This window comes from Panulirus ornatus, chromosome 33 (genome assembly GCF_036320965.1).
Source record: "Panulirus ornatus isolate Po-2019 chromosome 33, ASM3632096v1, whole genome shotgun sequence".
Lineage (NCBI taxonomy): Eukaryota > Metazoa > Arthropoda > Malacostraca > Decapoda > Palinuridae > Panulirus > Panulirus ornatus.
The window spans coordinates 10,030,723-10,052,653 of NC_092256.1; the positions used below are offsets into that span (position 1 = coordinate 10,030,723).

General features: G+C 47.4%; 1 protein-coding gene across 13 annotated transcripts in view; it reads right to left on the reverse strand.

Annotated features, from left to right (window-relative positions):
* The window catches only part of LOC139759442 (uncharacterized), a 227,895-nt gene that overhangs the window by 154,847 nt on the left and 51,117 nt on the right, over positions 1–21,931 (reverse strand). For 3 of the 13 annotated variants that reach the window (XR_011715054.1, XM_071681559.1, XM_071681554.1), the window contains exon 2: positions 10,778–14,317. The exons of 2 other annotated variants lie outside the window; for them this stretch is intronic. Coding sequence is in view for 7 of the 11 variants with exons in the window: in XM_071681559.1 (XP_071537660.1) it covers positions 10,778–13,066 (2,289 nt within the window). In the remaining 4 variants the exon portion in view is untranslated. Of the gene's footprint in view, positions 1–10,708; positions 14,318–21,931 lie in introns of those variants that run through there. 8 more of the 13 variants (XM_071681557.1, XM_071681558.1, XM_071681556.1 and 5 more) reach the window with 6 other exon arrangements.

Consider the following 21,931-nt stretch of genomic DNA (forward strand, 5'->3'; position numbering starts at 1 on the left):
TGGTCGGCGAAAACGCTGGAAGAGATAATCAGGAAACAAATGGACGATCACATACAGAGGAGAAACTAAGTGAGGGTGAGACACCGTGGGCTCAGAGAGGGGAAGGAAGAGGGGCTCGTATGGGATATGTTTTAGTAGAGTACTACGACAAGACATCGACATGGGTTGGGTGGACGGTGTGTGTGTGTGTGTTCCACGACTGCTGCTACCAGGCATCTGACACTCTCCCGCGTCAGAGGCTGGTAAAGAAGCTGGATTTACGGACACCATCAGAGGCCGACTCCTCCTGGGAATCGAGAATCTTAAGAGAAAGGGGAGTGAGGACGCATGTTAGTGGAATATTTTTCTAAGTGGCTTGGAGTAACCAGCGGCATGCCACGGGTCCCAGAGACTTAAGGCCGATATAAAGCTCTAACAGACACAGGGTCCACGGGAGGGCAACGATGATGATGCCAGATACACGAGGAGTCCTCCTCCTGAGTCACTGGGAAAAGGTTCAAAGCTTCAGTGTTGCCAACCAAGGGAAAGACACGAATAAGGGTGAGACCAAATAGAAAATGTCGACGGAGAACAGTTCTTCGAAGAGGAAGAAAGACCAACCATACACACAAGAAATATGCAGGAAACCTGTCTGAAAAGATGAAAGAGAAAGAAAAAAAAGGAAGGACTTTTACAGTATCAAGAGCGTGGATGAGTGGTTAGCAAAGTTACGTAACAACGCAGACAGTACGATGAAGCTTATGAATATGTATGATGGGAAAGAAATGTTAAAAGATGAGGGCGCGCGTATGAAGAATCTCTCTCTCTCTCTCTCTCTCTCTCTCTCTCTCTCTCTCTCTCTCTCTCTCTCTCTCACAGCAAAGTTTCCATCGTACATTAAGCTAAACTACTTCTCAGGTTTGGTCACCACACTTGAGGAAGCAAAAGGACATAACACAGATGCAGAGGAGGGCACCAAGAATCGTGTCAGAAAGAAGAGTAAGGGGTGACCTGATCGCAACCTTCAAGTTTTTAACCCGTGCAGGATCCCAGCCGTAGTTGTACGTTTCATGGTCTGCAGACCCTGGCCGTGCCCTCTTCCCAACCTCACGTAAATGCCAAGGCGCGCTTCCTCGGTACGCAGAGGTGCCTTAGGTCACACAATCCATTGCAATTAGCACCGAGGGATGATCCAAGCGTTCGTAACCCACATAGTAAAATGTCTTACCATGTAGGGATCAAAAACGTATTCAATACGGGTCGCCTTTTTTCGCCGTTTGTTTACACAAGGGCGCACTTTATCAGTATGAAGAGTTGCCTTATGTCGCAAGACACCTACAGTTAGCATCCACAAGGACTCATAGTATCTGTTACCAATATAACACGATGGAGGGGGAGAGGAGAACCCTGGTATGAACCATACACCAATTAGTAGCAAACCAGCGACAGTCTTTGGGGCATTCATTATGGTGATAATGACTCGCTGGATGATGAACCGCCACCACTGGGAAAAGAATATTGCGTATCGGTAATCCACCGTCGGCGGCGGCGAACAGGAGCGAATCTCTGTGAGTTGTCAGCGGTCAACAAACACAAAACAAATTAGCAGAGATCGCGCGGCGCACCAAGTTCTAACTGTCTGTACAGCTACAATTATGCATAATTATGTATATATATATATATATATATATATATATATATATATATATATATATATATATATATATATATTCCTGAGTCCACGGGGAAAATGAAACACGAAAAGTTCCCAAGTGCACTTTCGTGTAATAATCACATCATCAGGGGAGACACAAGAGAGAAATATAAGTCAGTTGATATACATCGAAGAGACGAAGCTAGGACGCCATTTGGTAAACATATATATATATATATATATATATATATATATATATGGTGCATGTTTCAGATAAACTTTCTTCATCTGTGCTGATGACGGGTGCAGGTGCGCCTGACACAGCTTCTTGATATGTTCGAGATCAAGCTGGAGGAAGGAAGGTGAAGCGCCAGGGAGTGAAGGAGGACAAATGCCACATCTTTCTTCGAAATTAGAGGCCGGGAGAATGAGCGGCATTACAAAACGGTCTTCGTCAACGAGTTGTGCTCATTAAAGAACTGGTATATAGAGATATTCAGGAGGTAAATGGATACATACAAAGAAAACGATCTACAACCCCAATATTAAGGAAAGGTCGCGCAATACAAAATTCTTACGACCTTTACACGAGTAAGCGAGCTCTGTTTTAGAAAAAGTAGAATATGTACCTGGACTGCCGGAAAGCATATATAACATCGTAACAAAAATGAAGGTGACAAAAAAAAAGCTAATTTTCAGGCAGAAATATGAGGTGGGAAAGTCCTTCAGTGGGTAAAAATAACTTCAGTGGAGAGAGTAAAGGACTTAAGGGGGTCGCCACTGGTGTACCGCAGGACTCAGTTCTAGGCCCACTGCTCTTCTTGATCTCTGCAAATGACTGGTCCATAAGGAGTGGACTTATACCCACATATTTTTGAATGACGCTATAGTGACGGGGATTAGATTGAAAGCCATAAATTTGTTCATCAAAAGCTGCAGGGAAAGGAGAATCAAAGGCCATTACATAGAATCAATACATAGAATCAAACATGAAATTTGTTCCGAGAAGATGCGGCATTTGTAAATAAGGCGACACTCCACACGTTCAGAGTGGTATGATGGAGAAAGTCCAATAGACACGTACTAATACTGGACAGATTTTAAGTATAGAGAGACAAACTGGGGGAACTTGGACTTTCAGGATGACAGAGTTCGCGGTAGCACAAGTTCTTACGAGAGCACACAGGAAAAAAAAAGTCCTATATCTGCTTGTCAATGAACACACTAGGATAAGAAGGACTATACACTGCCTTTACTAGATCTCATCTTCACTCATAGTAGCATGGAAACTTGGAATGTTATGCATGAGACATGAACAGGAAAAGTAATCAGGCAATAAATATTGTCTGATTATGCGGTAAATGTGGAGGTAAAAAGATAAGAAATAAAACCAGACGTTAGAGAGATGATACAAGAGTGGAAACTACACAACTCATCAATTTCTATGGTAACATAACTTGGTAAATGAAATTTCGTTACCAGGAAGCAGGGCACTTTGCTCAGGGGTTCTCTGAAATCTACAGTGAAGGAGAAGGGTGCGCCTCTATCCTAAAATATATAAGGTAGGGTTAAGAAACAGGAAGGAATGGTTCAGGTAAAGATATTAAAAGACAAAGGAGCTTCGAGATGTGCTAGTGGTAAAGACATAGGCAGAACTCCAACCACCATCCGTGAGACACAGGAAAAGAGCAGGGGACAATTTTCTTTCTTTAGGATATGCTAAGAGGAACATTGAAACTTGGAAAAGAATATTGTAGACAAGGCAGGAGAAAACTCAAACCTCTTCCATGAATTCATTAGGAATAATATTGTAAGTCACAGACCAGTTAAGAAGTTACAGAGCAGTTAATCAGGTAAAGGGATTCACAGGCAGGGGCTGTAGTTAAGAAGTTACAGAGCAGTTAATCAGGTAAAGGGATTCACAGGCAGGGGCTGTAGAGGATTATGTAAGGACAAGAAATGAAGGACCAGTTCAGCGTTTTTACAGGCCTGAACACTACACCAATTGGATGGAACTGAAATGAAGGACTAGTTCAGCGTTTTTACAGTGGGGGAGACTTGAGGCCTCAACACTACACTAATTGATTGGACCTGGAAGGTGGTAGAGAGCAGAGGTATCGCTAAAGTACATTAACAGAATACTAAAGGGTCTTGACCCACACATGGTTCATGGTCTTGATAAATTTCACCGTAAGTATTGAAGCTGTGCGCAGAGACACTCGATAACCCACCACAAATGTTGTTCGAAATGTTACCGCAGAAAGGCAAGGAGCCAAGAGAGTGGAAAAGGGCAAAAGACATACTTTTCTTCAAGGAAGGAGACTTGGAAGACGCGTCGAAATACAGACCAGCCTCCCTGATGAGTTTAGTCTAAGTGTGTTCTCTGTGAGATACTGCAAAGTGAAGACTTTCAGCAAAGAAGAAATTACATAGTGAGAGCCATGTGTAACGAATCTCTTAGATTTTTACGAGAGAGTAAGATCTGTCTTAGACAAAAGAGAAGGCTGGGTGGAATGTTTGTAACTAGACTGCTAGAAAGCATTTGACACTGAAGAAGCAGATCACCAGGCAGGAATAAGAAGGAAACTTCTGAAAATGACAGAAGATTTATCTTAGTGGAAGGGAACAAAGGATGCATGTCTGATGGGAACAAAGGATGCATGTCAGAAGGGAACAAAGGATGCATGTCAGAAGGGAACAAAGGATGCATGTCAGAAGGGAACAAAGGATGTATGTCAGAAGGAAACAAAGGATGTATGTCAGATGGGAACACAGGATGTATGTACGAAGGGAACAAAGGATGCATGTCAGAAGGGAACAAAGGATGCATGTCAGAAGGAAACAAAGGACGTATGTCAGAAGGAAACAAAGGATGTATGTCAAAAGGAAACAAAGGATGCATGTCAGAAGGGAACAAAGGATGCATGTCAGAAGGGAAGAAAGGATGTATATCAGAAGGGAACAAATGATACATGTCTAAAGAGCCTTTTCGAAACGGAAATGTTAATCTCCTTGATCTGAGTAAGTGACTCGCCAAGAGGTATAGATTCCCACTTGAATAGATGTGCTAATGATGTAAATTAAGGTCGTGAGGGAAGTGAAATGCGAGGATGAATCCCATCAGTTTGCAAGGGGATCTAATCAGATTCCAAAGTTGTTCTGACACACGGTGGTCGATGAAATTCAAACCGATTAAATGTAGAGTAATGAGGATGGAACACACTTGAGAGAAGGCCTCAGTAGGTGGGCAATAGGCTGCAGGAATCTGTGTGTGGGAGGGACCTGTTGCCAGAGCCTCACGTTAGGAGAAGAGGAAGGAGAAAAACTGTCCGCTGGCAAATATTTGCATAGCATTTAAGTGCATAAGAAAAGGAAGTATTTAGCAAGCTGTTCACATCATGCTTAAGGCTAAAACTAGAATATGTTTCTCAGGTCTGATCCCCAACACTTAAAGAAGGAACAAAGAGCTAAAAGAGGAGGTCCAGAGGAGGGCAACAAAATTGGTACCAGACTAAAGAAAACTGAGGTACAGAAAACAGTAACCAGACTGATGACATGGCCAGCGAGCAGTTCTACAAAAGATGTGAGGAAAGCGGGACAACCTGAGGGCGTAACACTGAACTGAAGCAGCTGGTTACACATGATGTAAAACTTTATAATTTAACAGTGAACGAGTGGCGGACGAATGGGAAAAAAAAATGAATGAGTACGGTAAATGCGGACGCTAACCAGAGGTTTGAAAGACTGTATTATAGTAGAATGCATGCAAGGCATGGGGGGCCCTAATGAATGTAAAACTCTCTTCTCGTACAGTATAATGTCAATCCAAATAGGTAATTACCAACACACTCGAAGACACACAGAGCCAAACAAGTTCATATCCACACACACACACACACACAGAAACACACCTCTATGGTACTTCTAAAATAATTCTCAACCTCAACAAGCATTGAGCTGTTGTGGCGGGAGAGAACAACTAACTAGTTCCCTCACCTGCCGACTGTGGTTATAGCTACAGTGCAACAATGAAACTAATGGTCAGGCAGTCTGGGGTGTGTCGTGACTGATGGTGTGCAGTATGAAGACTGACGGTGGTCGGTTATGTGCAGATGTGGGCGTCGTAATCCTCTGTACGGGGTGACGGTTATGGCTTTATGAAGTGCAACAGTGGTGGGGTGATGATGATGATGATGAAACACTCGGGGTGATGCGCTGGTGAGGTTGTGGAGAGGGGGAGATGGTTGGGGCTGGTGAGTAGTGAGGAGGGGTGATGGTTGTGGCTGGTGAGTCCTGAGGGGTGATGGTTGTGGCTGGTAAGTACTGAGGAGGGTGATGGTTGTGGCTGGTGAGTACTGAGGAAGGGTGATGGTTGTGGCTGGTGAGTACTGAGGAAGGGTGATGGTTGTCACTGGTGAGGTACTTCTTTCCCATACGACGTTGACGTCACCAACCATACGTGGAACACACCATCCACATTCAAGATGATTTAGTCACCTTCCGCCACGCGCCGCAGGTAAAGGAAAATAAATGATCGTTCGCCACAAACATAAATGTGGAATCGTCCCATTTTCGATCGTCATGATACACCGATCACCAGATGATGTTTGAGGCGAGCAGGTGTAAGTCGTGCGGTTAAGGTGTGAACGGCTCACAGATGGTGCTACACCACGGAAGAGTGGAAACACATACGTACATACCAGGTCTTGGATGGTGCCCTTATTTGCAGTAATCTCTTTCCAATATAAAGGAAGCATATGCTTATAACAACGGCCCTGTGTACTGCTGTAACGGCAGGTGAGGCAAAGCTAATATATACACACACATATCCGCGTGAGAATTGCCTGAAGGTTTGTGGGGATGGGCAGCACCAACTGTGGCTGTGTGTCCATCACTGACGACCTACGCGGGACCATCGCAAGAGGGATCACCATCATGGTGGGAGATACGTGCTGTACATCTTACCCTCAACCAACCCACGTTCTCTGGGTACCCCAAGTGGGGGGTCACATCATCCCACTGTAATGGCTTTCACTTCCATCTTTCACTGTGTTACCAGTTCAGCCCGAACACTGTGTGACCAAAAGTACGACAATACTGATATACACACCACAACACACTCCCCTCCTGCCAAAGTCAAACGCGTCGCGCCACACTTGCCAGAGAAACTGTCCACTCCCACAGCCGGAGTCCTTCTCGGCTGATCCACTGTTACTGAAACCAACGAATTCCTGAATTAAGATGACACGTTTCCTATTAAGCCCACATTTCTGTTCACGTCGCCCAATGACTCCACATTTATACCCAATAGGATGTTTTTCACGTGCAAATTACGAGGGGATGTGTTATGTAAACAAAAGAGTGATTTTATTGCAGCAAAACCGTGGGTGTGTTGGCCTGTGCCCGGCAGGTGGTGTGTGTTCTGTACACTTAACGTGTTGAATCAACACTAACAATCTTTCCACACGACAACCATGTAACTAATCCTCACTCAAGGCTTGAGCTCCAGCACATTAGCTCCAGATGCGCAACCTTGCGTCGTTATATGACGGCTGGGACGCAACACCCATAACTAACCTTGGCGCTCCTGTTGGGAGCGGCTTATCATTACGGTCCACCATGGTCCTCGTCTTGGCTGTGGTCCGAAACGAGGCTGAACACGACACACCATTCGCGATACCCACACCTACAGTTCGCCTTAAAGCGCCTAGAGCACCTGTAGTCTAGCTCTAAGTTTGGAAGTTAGATCATCACGTAAATCTGCTGTTCTTATTACTCCTGCCCCTTGCTTATAGAAACGACCAAGTCGATCAGCACATTGGGAAGGGAAGTACGATCACGCGGTGAATGGAACGCTAGGGAAATAACATCACGTCATGCCGTTTAACCCGACCCCTTAAGGTTATTATACCATCATCTTCACAAGTCACAACCGTCCTGCTCTAAAATACAACCCTTGTGCTCCAGGAGTTAGGGAAGAACTTGTTACTCTAACCAGCGAGCTGCTGAAGCTGTTTCGCCTCGGAACTTACTTCAAAGGCTTCCCCCTCCCCCCAGTTGTCAGTGTCATCATATCAAAATCACTTCAGGGCTGAGCGCATGCTAGCGACCAGGTCTGGGCCTCGATCTCTTAAGTGTTCAAGGCGAGGCGACTCCCGCCTTAACGTCATCCTAACATCTAAGGGAAACTTGATGACGCCACCTCGAGGCTGACTGGTGTGGTCAGCAGCATCAAAATCCGTGTGCCTGGCAACCACAAGCAACTCAACACCTACATCGTAAAGGTCCTCCCAGTACAGTCCCACCTCAACATGCTCGGCAACCAATGCCAAGCAACAGCACTAGAACCTCCTCCCACCTAAACCACTCCATGACTAACCATCAACCCCCACTGTAGAAATAAAAAGCTTACCCCCCCCTTTACCCCACACTTCAGTAACCTCTCCTTCTCACTACAGTAACCTTAACTCGCACTCCCCCGTCCCGCCTCCCAACCCCAACACATGATAACACGAGACAAAACAAATATACACATACCGATATAACCCGACCAACACTGAACCAACGATATCTGCCAACTCAAGTCTTGAACTCCACCCAACGAGACATACACCCATCAGGAACCACACTCCCCAGACAAACGCGAGTCACATCCAACTGGGCTCGGGCCGCCATCGCCCATCCCGACAACACCACTAACGTATCCCACGACCCTCCACACCCAAGATGCACAGACGAATAAGGATCCAGAAAATACATCAGGCCGGTATATCGTGTATTTCAATACAATAGCAGATATATATTATATATATATATATATATATATATATATATATATATATATATATATATATATATATATATATACACACACATATGGGATAGGGGAGAAAGAATACTTCCCACGTATTCCCTGCGCGTCGTAGGCGACTAAAAGGGGAAGGAGCGAGGGGCTGGAAATCCTCCCCTCTCGTTATTTTCTTTTCTTTCTTTAACTTTCCAAAAGAAGGAACAGAGAAGGGGCCAGGCGAGGATATTCCCTCAAAGGCCCAGTCCTCTGTTCTTAACGCTACCTCGCTAACGCGGGAAATGGCGAATAGTATGAAAGAAAAGAAAAAATTATATATATATATACTAGCTCTTCGGCCAGGTCACCAGGTAATAACTTCCATGAAAAGGTCACTGTGGGTTGTAGGTGGTGACGCCGAGGTGCAGGATGACACATGTAAGCGTTGCAGTGGTGCCGCGTGTGGGTTTGGTGACGTGGCGTGGTGTGGTGATGGTTGCGGTGTGGAATGATGGGTGGCGGCGTCAGTGTGGTGACGGGGTGTACCGATGACGTCAAACAAAATACGGTGATGGTTGAGAGTGATGGGGGTTTATGGCATGAGCTTCCGGTTGTAGGTTGGTGAAGTGATGGTATGGTGATGGTATGTGTGGTGATGCCTGTAGATGGTGAGACAAAGGGTAATGGTGGATTTTGCTGAAATATGTGATGACTGCGGTGAAGAAATGGGGAGGTGGTTGGGGGGCTGTGGGTGGTGGCATGGGTGATGGTAGTTGGTGCTGAGGTGGTAACGGGGGGAAGGGGGGTGATGGTAGTGATGGTGAAGAGGTAGTGGGTGGTGCGGTAGTGATATGAGTGATAGCATGGGATGGTCGTAACAGATAATAAGATGGGGACATGTGGTGATGGGTGAAGTGGTGGCCAGGGTGGTGGTGGTAGTGGGTGGTGAGGTAACATAAGTACAAGTGGCAGTGGGTCGTACGGGGGTGGCATGGGGTGATGGTAATGGGAGGGCAAATTGGGTTAAGGGAGTGAAAGTGACATTAGGTGATGGTAATGGGGTGGCATGGGTGATGGTAATGGGTGTGGTCTTGGGTGATGGTAGTGTGGGTGGTCTTGGGTGATGGTAATGAGGGTGGTCTTGGGTAACTGTAATGGGGGTGATGGTAATGGGGTGGTCTGAGAGTAGTGGAGTGGTCTTTGGGTGATGGTACTAGAGAGGGGGGTGGTCTTGGATGATGGTAATTGGGGTAGTCTTGGGTGATGGTAGTGGGGAAGGGGGTGGTCTGGGGTGGTCATGAGTGTGGCTCACAAGACGAGGATCCTCGGTGCTCGTGCTAGGGTGAGTAAAGTTACCTCAACGACTGGCGCTGACGTAGTAGTGCGCAAGCGACAGCAGTTAAGGCAGGAGGTGGCGCAGTTGTCTGTATCATCAACAAACGCGTGTGAGGCAAGGCGAGCAGCAATACGTGCGGCTGAGCAGCGGGGAGGCGGCTCGGGATATGATTGACAATGTCGTACACAAGATAAAACCGCTGGGTATGTGAGGGATGCGCGGGTCATTATTAGCTAAGGTCCCTGCCAGGATTGACAAGGGTAATGGCCGTCACGGAGGAGTGGCAGTGGTGTAGGTAATGGATGCGATGATAACGGTGGTCAACAGGGTGGAGGCGGTGATGGTGGGAGGTATACACGGAGGCGGGCACAGGGAGGAAGGGGGAGGTTTAAAAATGATGGTGATGATGGTGGGTGCCGCTGGAAGTCGTGGCGGTGGAGAGAGGGAGGAAAGTGGTGGCGACTGTGGTAGGAGGAAGAGATGTGGTAGAGGCGATAGGAGAGCCAATATTGGAGGAAATCTTACAGAAGACAATGGTGGAGAATGTTCCAGCGGTGGTGTTGGGTAGAAAAAGTGAGAGACAGATGAGGGGAGGTCGTGCAAGTATTGATGAAGGATGGGGGGCGAGGGGAGGAAAAACGGGTGTGGCGGCACTGGAGGACGAGGTAAAAACAAAAGAGATGGTATTGGCAGGTGAGATTCACGAGGAGACACAGGGGTGGTAGTGGTGGAGATGATAGTAATAGTGGCGCAAGGGGGAAATAATGTTAGTTGCAAGGAAAACGCGAACGCACAAGTGAGGACAATGAAGGAGGATGAGGAGTGATGATGGAATGTAATGTTGCAGGAGGAGGGATAAATGTAGGCATAGAGCGATGGGTGTGGTAATGGTAGTAGGTGTGGCAGCAGTAGCGCCAGCAGAGCAGCGTGCGACAAACACTCCTCTGCTTACGTCACTACTCACGCTACAGGGGCTGTAGAATAAGGAATAGTGATGGTCTGCAGTCCTCCTGCCCCCCACCTCTTGGATGCCTAAGAGGTCCAGCATGCCGGATTTCCTGGGCGGTGGTGGTGCGACGCACGGAAGCCCGGCAGTAGAGTTGGTCGACGCCGACACGGTCGACTTGAAGTTCTTGCCATTGCCCGTAGACGATGCGTCCACCCCGCTGGTCACACCCAGCTTGGACTTGTACTTGGCCAGGGACAATGTGTCCAGGCTGTCCTTAGCCTTGGACTGAAGGTTCGTTAGAGTACTGGTGGTTGTGGTGGAGGCGGCGCTCGTGGTTTTGGGCTTCACGGACACCGTCAGGGACACCCGCTGGTCGAAGGGGGACTTGGGAGAGAGAGCGGGGACGTATGCTATGTTGTTATCAGACAATACTTTGCCACCCTGGGAAACTGTACTGCTGCTGTTTGTGCTGATGGTACTTGTGTGATTTTGGCTGCTGCTGCTGTTGTTGTTGCTACTGTTCAAGGTGCTCGTGCTGCTAGTATTACTGGGTTTAAAGGTGCTAAAAGTATATTCGTGTTCGGGTTCCAGGTAGTTGGAAATTTTGATTGAGGGAGTGGTTGGCGTGGTGGGTGTATAGCTACCGTACAGGTTACTAGGGGTGTCCATGAGGGAGGAACAGATCGTCTTCCCGGAGTCTAAAACAATGAATTTCGGTTTACTTATCTCGGAGGGAAAGTCTAGCAGGTCGAGTGTGTTGGTCTTAGAGAGGGCGAGGGATGTGGGTTTGGCGGGCTTGCTGGAGTTCCCGGGCTTCTCGCGCACGGCAGCCTTCTCGAACACGATAGGGGGATCGTACAACACAAACTTTTCAGAGTCGGGTGTGCTGTGTTTGGAGGCATTGTCCACACCTCGGAGGGAAGTTTTGCCTATGGCCGAGAGCATGTCACCGGTAGAGGCACTGCCGTATAACACTTTCCGCGGCGGTCCTTGACTACCCTCTTCATCCGGGTAGGTACGGAATGCTGTCACCTTGGCTGCCATCTCCTTCACTTGGTCAAAGCGCCGCGTTCTTTGCTTTCCTGCGCTATCCAGATCGCCCGACCCGGGGGGTTCCTGCCCTCGCTTGAGGAACTTGCGGTTGTGCGAGCTGCCGATGGTGTGCAGAACCGTGAGGGGCAGGGAGTACATGTTAATGAGCTGGGCACGCTCTTTCCGGCGGGCGGATTCATCGGCGACGCTGTCCGGCGTGGCGGAGGAGGTGGTGCTGCCCGTCTCCGTGTCCAGGGTGCCGGTGGAGAGGCCGGAGTACCTCTTCATGATGGAACTCGTGCTCTCCTGCCCTTCGCTGGTCTCCGGCACCGTGACAGGTCGCATCAAGCGCTGCCTGGCGGTACCGCTGATCAAGGCGCCGTCACCATGACGCCGTCGTAACTGGGGGCTGAGGTTGCACAGCCGACTACTCCCGACGTCGATGGATCTGTCCGTCACATTCGGCGAGATGGAGCCATACTGAGACCAATAGTCGGTCTTCTTCGTGCTGAGATTATTCCTCAACACACTGAGTTCGTCGTTGGTCTCGTCCTCCTCGTGGCAGCCGTCAGTGCTCAGGGAGCTCTTCTTCAAAAACCTGCTGGGTTTGTACCGGGCACCGATCTTGTCGTAGTTGGGCGCCGGTGGGGCCGCGTGAGACACATAAGCGCTGTGGAGTCCGTAGTCAGATTCCAATCCCAAATCCGAGGCCGTCCGGCTGTAGGTCGGGCGGCTACTGCCGCTGCCGTATCTCTTTCTGGGAGAGCCTTCGCTCTTACCCAAGTCGGAGTTGCCATAATCAGACTTAAACGTTGAAAAGGACGAGAAAGAGGCAGACGGCGCCAGCGCATGGCCGCTTCTGTATGAGGATGTTCCAGACCCGTATCCAGAGCCATACCTGCTGTAGCTGCTATCGGATCCGTACGCCGAAGACGAAGCTCCAGACTTTCGTGAACTCGGAGATTCAAACTTGGAGGACTTCAACTTTACATCTGCGAGGAGAGCCGTAGACTTGTAGTCATTGTAGCGCGGCGATTCATCGTATTTGTTGTACCTGAGCAGCATCGGGTACTGTGTGTGGGAGGGCTTGCTGGAAGCGGCCGTGGAGCTGTTGCTGCTGCTGCTACTGCTGCTGGAGGCTATGTTGTGGTTGGTGTCGTGGAGGGGTACGCGGTCATCCCCCGTCTGGGACACGGCTCTCACGCGAGAGGCGAACTTGCTGAAGAGGTTCGAGCAGCGGTTAAGGATATCCCCTCCCGAGTCGTGCAGGATGTTGGTGTACGAGGTAGTGGCGCTCCTGCCGTACTGGTGACGGGTGCGTCCGCTCATACTGCCGCCCGCCTCGCGCGCCCACCCCCACCACCACAGCCTCCTCACACCCCTAGTCTCGCATAGCACACGTCACTTTTACACGCCCATTTACAGTGGCACTAGTGACACAAGTCTGGGCCTTGTCCAACTGAGACTTTTCTTTGTCAAACCTTAAGTGTTTATCATTTATTTTCGTATGAGGGCGACGACTGGAAGTAGAGAGCCAGGCCGGCCACCCGCGCCGCGACCCAGGACCTTCGGCCAACAGCTGCGGCAGTTGTGATAACGCTGGAGTACCAGGGAACAAGTATGGCGGGAGCAGAAGCCCGTGCAGCAGGTAAGTGGGTGAGCAGAGTGTAACTGAAGCAGACGTGTGGAGCGGGCACGCAGGGGCACACCAAGCCCTCGGGATAAAAATATCCGGGGCGCCGGCACCGGTGCCTGGGCTGGTCTGCCACCGTCCTCTGCCTGCCATACTGCTGCCCTACACTACCACCACAACCATACTGCTGCCCTACACTACCACCACAACCATACTGCTGTCCTACACTACCACCACAACCATACTGCTGCCCTACACTACCACCACAACCATACTGCTGCCCTACACTACCACCACAACCATACTGCTGTCCTACACTACCACCACAACCATACTGCTGTCCTACACTACCACCACTACCATACTGCTGCCCTACACTACCACCACAACCATACTGCTGCCCTACACTACCACCACAACCATACTGCTGTCCTACACTACCACCACAACCATACTGCTGTCCTACACTACCACCACAACCATACTGCTGCCCTACACTACCACCACAACCATACTGCTGCCCTACACTACCACCACAACCATACTGCTGTCCTACACTACCACCACAACCATACTGCTGCCCTACACTACCACCACTACCATACTGCTGCCCTACACTACCACCACTACCATAATGCTGCCCTACACTACCACCATAACCATAATCCTGCCTTACACTACCAACATACTGCTGCCCTACACTACCATCATACTACTACCACAACCCTCATCACTATACTGCTGCCACAACCACAATGCTGCCATAGTGTCATAACCATAACGCTGCCCTACATTACTATCATACTGCCACCACAACTAATGAACTGTCGTTGGCGACCATAACGGCCACCAACACATTGGTCTCCACCGCTGCCCTCCGGTATACCTAAACACTGCAGGAAGGCCACCAGTCATTGCTACGACCCACCATATATCTCTCGTAGGTTCTGTGACATAAATAATATCTAAGATATATTCCCTCTGTGACTACTGACTTTTTAACTTACAAGTTTTGGTAAAAATAAAATTGTACTTTTGTGTCAGACAGACAGACTATAATAGTAAAATTTACAATACAAAAATACATTAATTCAGTATTACAATGTATACAATAAGAATGGAGACATAAGGGAAGGGCGCAGAGTGAGGAGGCGGCAACAGGCAAAGGAGGGGTGAAAAAAAAAAAATGAAATGAGTATTTGGAGGGACTTGAATGTGTTAGATGACAGGGTGGTAGATGTGGGGCGTTTGGGACGTGGAGGTGCGCGAGGCGAGATAATCTTGGTGGGACGGTGCGGTGAAAAGCGAAGAGATAGCGAATGCCTTGCGCAAGAAATGAGGCAAGGCGGCTGGAGTGGATGGGAATGCAGCTGAATTTCTCCAGAAAGGTGTGAGTTGTGTTGGGATCTTCAATGTATATATTTGGTTCAAGGTGAGGTGCCTGAGGATCGGAGGAATGGCCGACGGTGTCATCTTCCAAGATCATGGGGGACAAGAGTGAATACGTCAGCATTACAGAGGTATACATGTGTCGAATGTACCAAATAAGTTGTACTGAAGAGCAGTGCCATACACACAGGGGCTGAGAATATGTGGATTAGGTCTTTGAAGTGCCATTCAGAGATACTAAGAGAGAAAAATGGATCTGTGCGAGACATTTTGGGTCTGGAGAAAGCGTATGGAAGGACAGACAAGAAGAGCTCTGTAGAAGGTGTAACGAATATGTGATCTAGGAGGAAAGCTACTAAAAGTGGCGAGGAGCTTCCAACAGGAGAGTAATGCGCCGTGTGCGAACAAGAACAGAGGAGAATAAATGGTTCTACGTTAAGGCTGGTCTGCGACAAAGGGGTATGAGAGATGGTACCATGGCTGTTTAATCTGTTTATGCAGAGGGGTGGTGAGGGTCTTGAAGACAAGAGGTGGAGCAAAGGTAAAGAAGATAAATCATCTGTTGGTCAATATAAAAACTGCATTTAAGTATAAGGCTACGGAAATGTTCACCAAACTATTCACGGCACATATCAAGACACAAATCAGAGCATGCATCTCATACTTGGTCAGCACACGATAATACAGAGACTTAATCCAAGACGGTCCAGAGTAAGAAAGGTGGTACCTGGAATAGGAGAGGTGAGGTAAATGGGTAGGTCTAAGTCTGCAAATGTGCCCATGATGGAAGAAGGATATGTGTGAAGACTGGGTCATAACTTTCAATTTCTTTGTCTCAAAAAATAGTACTGCCGAGATTATCAGTTCTTCGACGGATGCAGAGAACAAGCAACAAGTCATAACAAAAGACTGGGTAAACAAAGATGAAAAGACGTAGTTCTAATTTTTTTACCTATCAAAGATGTGACGGACTGGGATGAGCTGGATAAGCTACGTGATGTGCAAGCAGACTGTATACAGAACTTCACACAGCTGTATGATAGTACAGTACACACGTTCAAGTGACGGATGAGCCACGAGAGTACAACTCCGTCCCTCTCTTATTAAAAATAGGTAATAACAAGAACGCAACAAGACTATAAGGACCCTACATTATAAGAACACCCAAGACCATCATACCCTCTCATATCATCAGACTGCTCTATACTAACATAATGCCACAGATTATTAGCCATCAAACAGAGCTAAACGATTACAATAATACTCTACAGCACAGAACCACTTTACTGGCCGACACCACGACGTTATAACAGCGCTCTACTGTAAAAAAAAATAACCACCTTACAATTACACTACCACACTTCTCTCTCTCTCGAAGCCACACTCCTGCCCTGTACTGCTACATCGCCCAGCTTTCACAACAGAGGCCCACACATCTCCATACATCATCTTCCACTGCTGGCTCACACATCCGCATTACACAGCTCACACAGAGCTCAGGTGATATCACAAATACAACAAAACTGGTCAAATACCAGATCGTGTTTGCAGAGCTATTGTGGGAGGGGATTATGTTGGGTACCGGCAAGGTGTTTGGATCCCGGACGTGCAGACACTGAGCCAGCGACGTGAAGGTGTGTGTGTGTGTGTGTGTGTGTGTGTGTGTGTGTGTGTGTGTGTGTGTGTGTGTGTTTGTTCAGTTTACAAAGGCAATCTTACCTAAGCCTGGCCACCGCCACCTGTTGCCTCCCACCACACGCTACCCACACTGGAGGTACATCTCTCGCTGCCTCCAACACGACACCGTCCAGTGACTGATACCAGAAGTCAACTCATTTTCTGTGTCATCATCTGATTCTCTTTTGTTTTTTTTTCGCAGTACTGATCTATATATATATATATATCAAAAATGTGCTTTACCTTTCTTGTATTGTAATCCATCAAGTGTCATGTACCAATTTCTTACATTCATTATCATTTATTATCATTATCATTATCACTGTGTTTACTTATACACGAGGATGGTGGATAAATCAGTACCTACGTATCCCATGCAGGTCGTAAGGGGCGAACTACATGGAGAAGTTGTGAGGGGGCTTGACATCCTCCCCTCCTGTATTATTTCCAAAATATGGGACTGAGAAAGACGCCAGGTGATCATTTCTCCTCTCAGGTTCCGTCACCCTGTTCCAGACACGAGAACTAGAGAAAATGGAATTATCTTTATTCATCTATAATTACCCCAGGATTTCTATCTAGACAGGAGTCCTGGGGTTGTCCAAGACCTCTTCCCACATGATCGTGTAGTTTATCCTTCTCACTCAACCACAGGAGCGAAACTATATGCTCTGCATTAACACCACGCCCACTGTATAGTACTACCACATCCACCACTACCACAATGCCCTGCACTAACTCCAGTGCCTTGCAATACAGTTAAGCCCAGGGCTTACAATACTCACCTCAACAAACCCCGACCTAAACTAACTTACAGCCTCCGGCATTACAATCCTGGCCGAGAGCACCATATTGTTCTGGTCAGAAATCCAAGCCCAAAGCACCATTATTACACTCCATAACTAACATGCATTAAGTCCTCCTCAACGTTACAGCTTCGTACTGTTGTCTGGTTCTACGCCTATAAGGCTTCCTTTACATCTCTAACCTCTTCGTTGAATCTTATTTCGCCATGTCCACTCAAAGTACCAATCCCCCAAGCCTTCTGCCCCTTCCTCCACCAATAACATGATGAATCCGGCCCTAAGGAACAGCAGGAGGCACCAAACACACCACTACTCCTCCCCCCAACACCTACCTCCGTGCTCCTCCTCTCGGAGGTGCCTGGTGCCATCTGGGACTCAAGGTGGGAGACCCCATGGAACTGTCCGGACCGCCACAGGCCTGGCAGGATGGACGAGGCAGTGGACAATGCTAGATGGACGAGGCAGGTGACAATGCTAGATGGACGAGGCTGTGGCAGTGCTAGATGGACGAGGCAGTGGCAATGCTAGATGGACGAGGCAGCGGCAATGCTAGATGGACGAGGCTGTGGCAATGCTAGATGGACGAGGCAGCGGCAATGCTAGATGGAAGAGGCAGTGGCAATGCTACTTGGCCGAAGACGTGACAATGCAAGCGATCCAACACCACGACGATGTCACACGCCAGGAAGCGGACGCGTGGCGAGGATGTGCATGTGTCAGGCAAAGGAGCTTTTGTCAGCAGCAAGACTTGTGGTCCCCGGCGTCTTGAGGACTCTTCAAGGTCTTTTGATCCCCAAATAAACATGCGAATTAGTTACAGCAAAAAAAAAAAGAAAAAAAAACCCCACTCTGGCAAGGGCAAACTTCCACGTAATTTCCGGTAAATATCTGGGATGTGTTGCCCCTGACGTCGCTCGCTGCTCCGGGAAACTGAAGCTCCCTCCTACGTATACTGGTCACGACGTCACCTGCCGTGATGATCTAGGGTTAAGGACTCGACTCTCATGGTCACTTCACGAGGTGACGAGTCAACAACCCTTCAAAGCAGAGTTCATTACACGTGGTCAATCACCAAAGCAGTTGAGGGGAAAAAAAAAAAAAAAAAGAGGGTCAGGTCATACGTAATGCCATCGTACCCAAGGTTCGACCCGCTGAGCTCAAGGTGTTCAGAGACAGATGACGAAGGCAGTCCTGAGGTGAAGACGAATAGCCTGAATATTTCCGACCCGGGCAGAATGAGGTGTGCCACAGTCGGTGGTCAGCCTGGCTGGCAGGCACAGGACGGTGGTATCTGGTCAGCCTGCGTATGGACACTGACTCTACACCGAGGAGCTGTGAGTGTGTTACCGCTACTGTCAACATCAAGTCTTGCAACGCGGCGTACGGCCTCCCTACACCAGACTTGCCCAAGTTATATATAACATAGCGACTTTAGTCACAGGCAGAGGCTCCTCCGTCTCCCCGCAGCATTTTCTACTCGTTGGAGCGAACGGCCGCGACCCCTTCAGCTGCGACACCGTGAGTTCACAGTGACGCCGACCCGAGGTAATGAAGACATTGAGCGGCGTCCAGCTGACTCACATCAACCAACCTGCTTCTTCAGGGTGTGACGGTGGCCTCGCCGCCCCCCACGCGACCCACGTCCTCACTACCCAGCACCAGATTTAGCTGTGTGTAATACCATTCTTTCCCTTACCAATGGTCTTGTCGCTATACTCCATAACCACCATAACACCTCCTACATCTGACACGACGCTGACCACCAATGACACACAGGACTCTCGCTCGCCTTTTTTTAAATCATACGAAATGAAAAAAAAAAATCCACTCAGTAATGTCCATTCATCTACAAAAATGTTCATTCAACACCGAGGGATCTGGTCGTGCGCAGTTCGACAGCGCGAGTCTATCACATTAGCGGTAAATATGGCCAGCCTATGTCCAAGGGCCAGGCGAGGGGGTTGGTTCATCAACACTAAAATTAAACCCGTGCCACCATGCATGGTGTAGGGAGCCACGGAAATTCCCCTCACCACTATTACCAATCCCGCTTATTTTCAGCTCTTAAATAATCGTAATCCATAAAAGCTCCGTTGTTCAGTTTGGAAACAAGCCAGATTCCTTGTCTTTTTTTCTTTAAGCTTGGTTGAGCTTAGCTGCTTACAGCTTACCCCCAGAGCATATCGGGAGGAAGTATTTGAGTAAAATGACCTGAACATCCTAAGCAAGGCGTCGTTCAGCTGTGGTAAAGGACCGTACTACTGTGCCCAAGTAATAAAAGTGACGGATGCCATTCGAACATCAATATCCAACACACTTTCTCACTTCACCGGCTTCTTCCCGACACACGTAACAAAGAAAACGTAATCATTCAGTAAACATCGGATCAAAATCACAAATGAATATCCATGAAAAAAATATATTACGACTATTAAGGGCTATCAGAGCGTTGTTATCAAAGGAATTTGCGACGGTGTTGAGAGAGAGCATATATATATACGTGCCACATTTACCATCAAATAATCATGGTCAAGCGAATGTGGCAACGTCCAACGGTCATCACAGGGTAGCAAACTCCGTCAAGTTTACCTCTTGACATGTCCACTTCACAAGCCAAAAAAACTTTTATAAATCAACTTTTACATTTAAAAAAATAAAAATGTACTTTTGAAAACTGCTTCTGAAAATTACACTTGCATAAACTGTTGGGGAGGGAAAATACAAGTAAATGACAAAAATAATAGTTTACTCCTGCAATGTCACCTTGCTACACTGAATGTCACCTTCGAACGAAGGGGTAAACTCTCCGTTCGTAAGCCATGATGACTCTCCGTTCATGAGCCACGGTGATTAATAAGTTATTATGACTGATAAGTTAATAAGATTAATAAGTTAAGATTAATAAGTTATCGGCATTTACGAGTTAAGGTGGAATTCTACTCATAATTATCTGAAGAGGACTTTCTCTTGGGGAAGGCGGAGACGAAGCACAGTCACGCTTAGGGAGGCAAACTGGAGCTGCCTGCAGTGAAAGCTGCGGTGCACGGGATAAATATAAGCTAACCGAGCAAGAAGCTTTTACAGGAGTACCTGGTGCCAACCATGATGTATGGCTGTACGACACAAAGTTTATGCCAGTCAAGACAGGTTAAAATTAGGCGCATAAGCTACGTCGGAGTGAGTCATAATTAGATGGATAATTTGTATTGGAATAAAGACAAAAATAATGAGTGGACATGTGAGATGGATGTGTCGCCCGGAGAAAACAGTACAAAAGCACACAGATCACTGTTTATATGGAGAGGTGAGTGCCTCGCAACCCAGGGTCGAGCGACATGTCTGATCGGCGAAATGAGTGACTACGGGAGCAAGGGCGCTTGCGCTGAGCAACGCCTAGGAAGTCATGGTTTTCTCAAGGTGACCAGCTGCTTTGTGCGTTCACATGTGATATCAAATTATTCAGCAGTTCACATGTGATATCAAATTATTCAGCAATTCACATGATACCAAATTATTCAGCAGTTCACATGTGATATCAAATTATTCAGCAGTTCAGCGTGTTTGTGTCGATTTTTATTTATCTATTCTGTGTGTGTGTGTGTGTGTGTGTGTGTGTGTAATAGTTCTGTTCACAGCACGACCTCCCTTGGTGACTTGCGATCACCTCTTGTGAAAGGCTGGACAATGGGGAGCAATGGTTCTACCTCGGCGGATGACTGACTGAAGGTGACGCCACGATGTTAAATATCTTATAATTTAATCTCTCTCTTCTCTCCTCTTTAAGAGATTCCAATGCTGTCTTAATCTTGTAGTTTTGAGACGAATATTGAATGGGAGTAAGGGAGTATATTTCATGTAGATTTAATGTAGCTGTTGGGTGTGATTCTTTTTAAAAGAACATATAATGTAACGAGTCCTGGAAAGCGTAGTCAATAACACCAATAAAATGACCGACACACCGTGAATGTAAACACAAACTGTAAATGGTAAAGGTATGTTTGGCAACAGCCAATAATATCATAGTTTAAGTTCTCATTAAGCATGCTACGTGGATACGTATACTGGTGGTCATTTTTTTTCGCTTGCTTTAGTTTATTCGCTCATAATCAAGCTATATATATATATATATATATCTGCCAAGTTACGGCTATTCAGTTATTTCGCAGTAGTAACCATTTTCCACTTGCCACCAGCGTGACGCTATCTCTGGAATTAAGGCAAAAAACAAATGACTGCGTTTTAGGATCCTTAAGATGCTGTTCTGTTCTTATCTAAATTTCATGATGACACTCCTTTTATTTATGGTTCAGACATGTGAAAAAAAGGCGATTTTTACTCTTCCTTCCATCCGTTAGTGGGTGTTGAAAATACTTTACTGACACCGTAGCATTTGGTTCAGCGTGCCGCAAAGTTGGGCAGAGCGCAGAATGCATCATAAAATTGAAAAGAAAGGTCGGGGGAACGAACACTCATGCTGCAGGTGAGGTCAGAGAACTGATGAGGCCTGGGTGATGCTGTACGTGAAGATACTGAAGCAGCGACGGAAGATAGAGGATGCAGAGGAGGTACTTTGAGGTGGAGTGAAAACGAGAGACTAGTTTCATTTGATGGATCAGTTCAAATACGTAAAGTGAAGTTGTACATGAGGCTTATTTGTATGTGGACTGCTGTTTACTTCGTCACATCGGG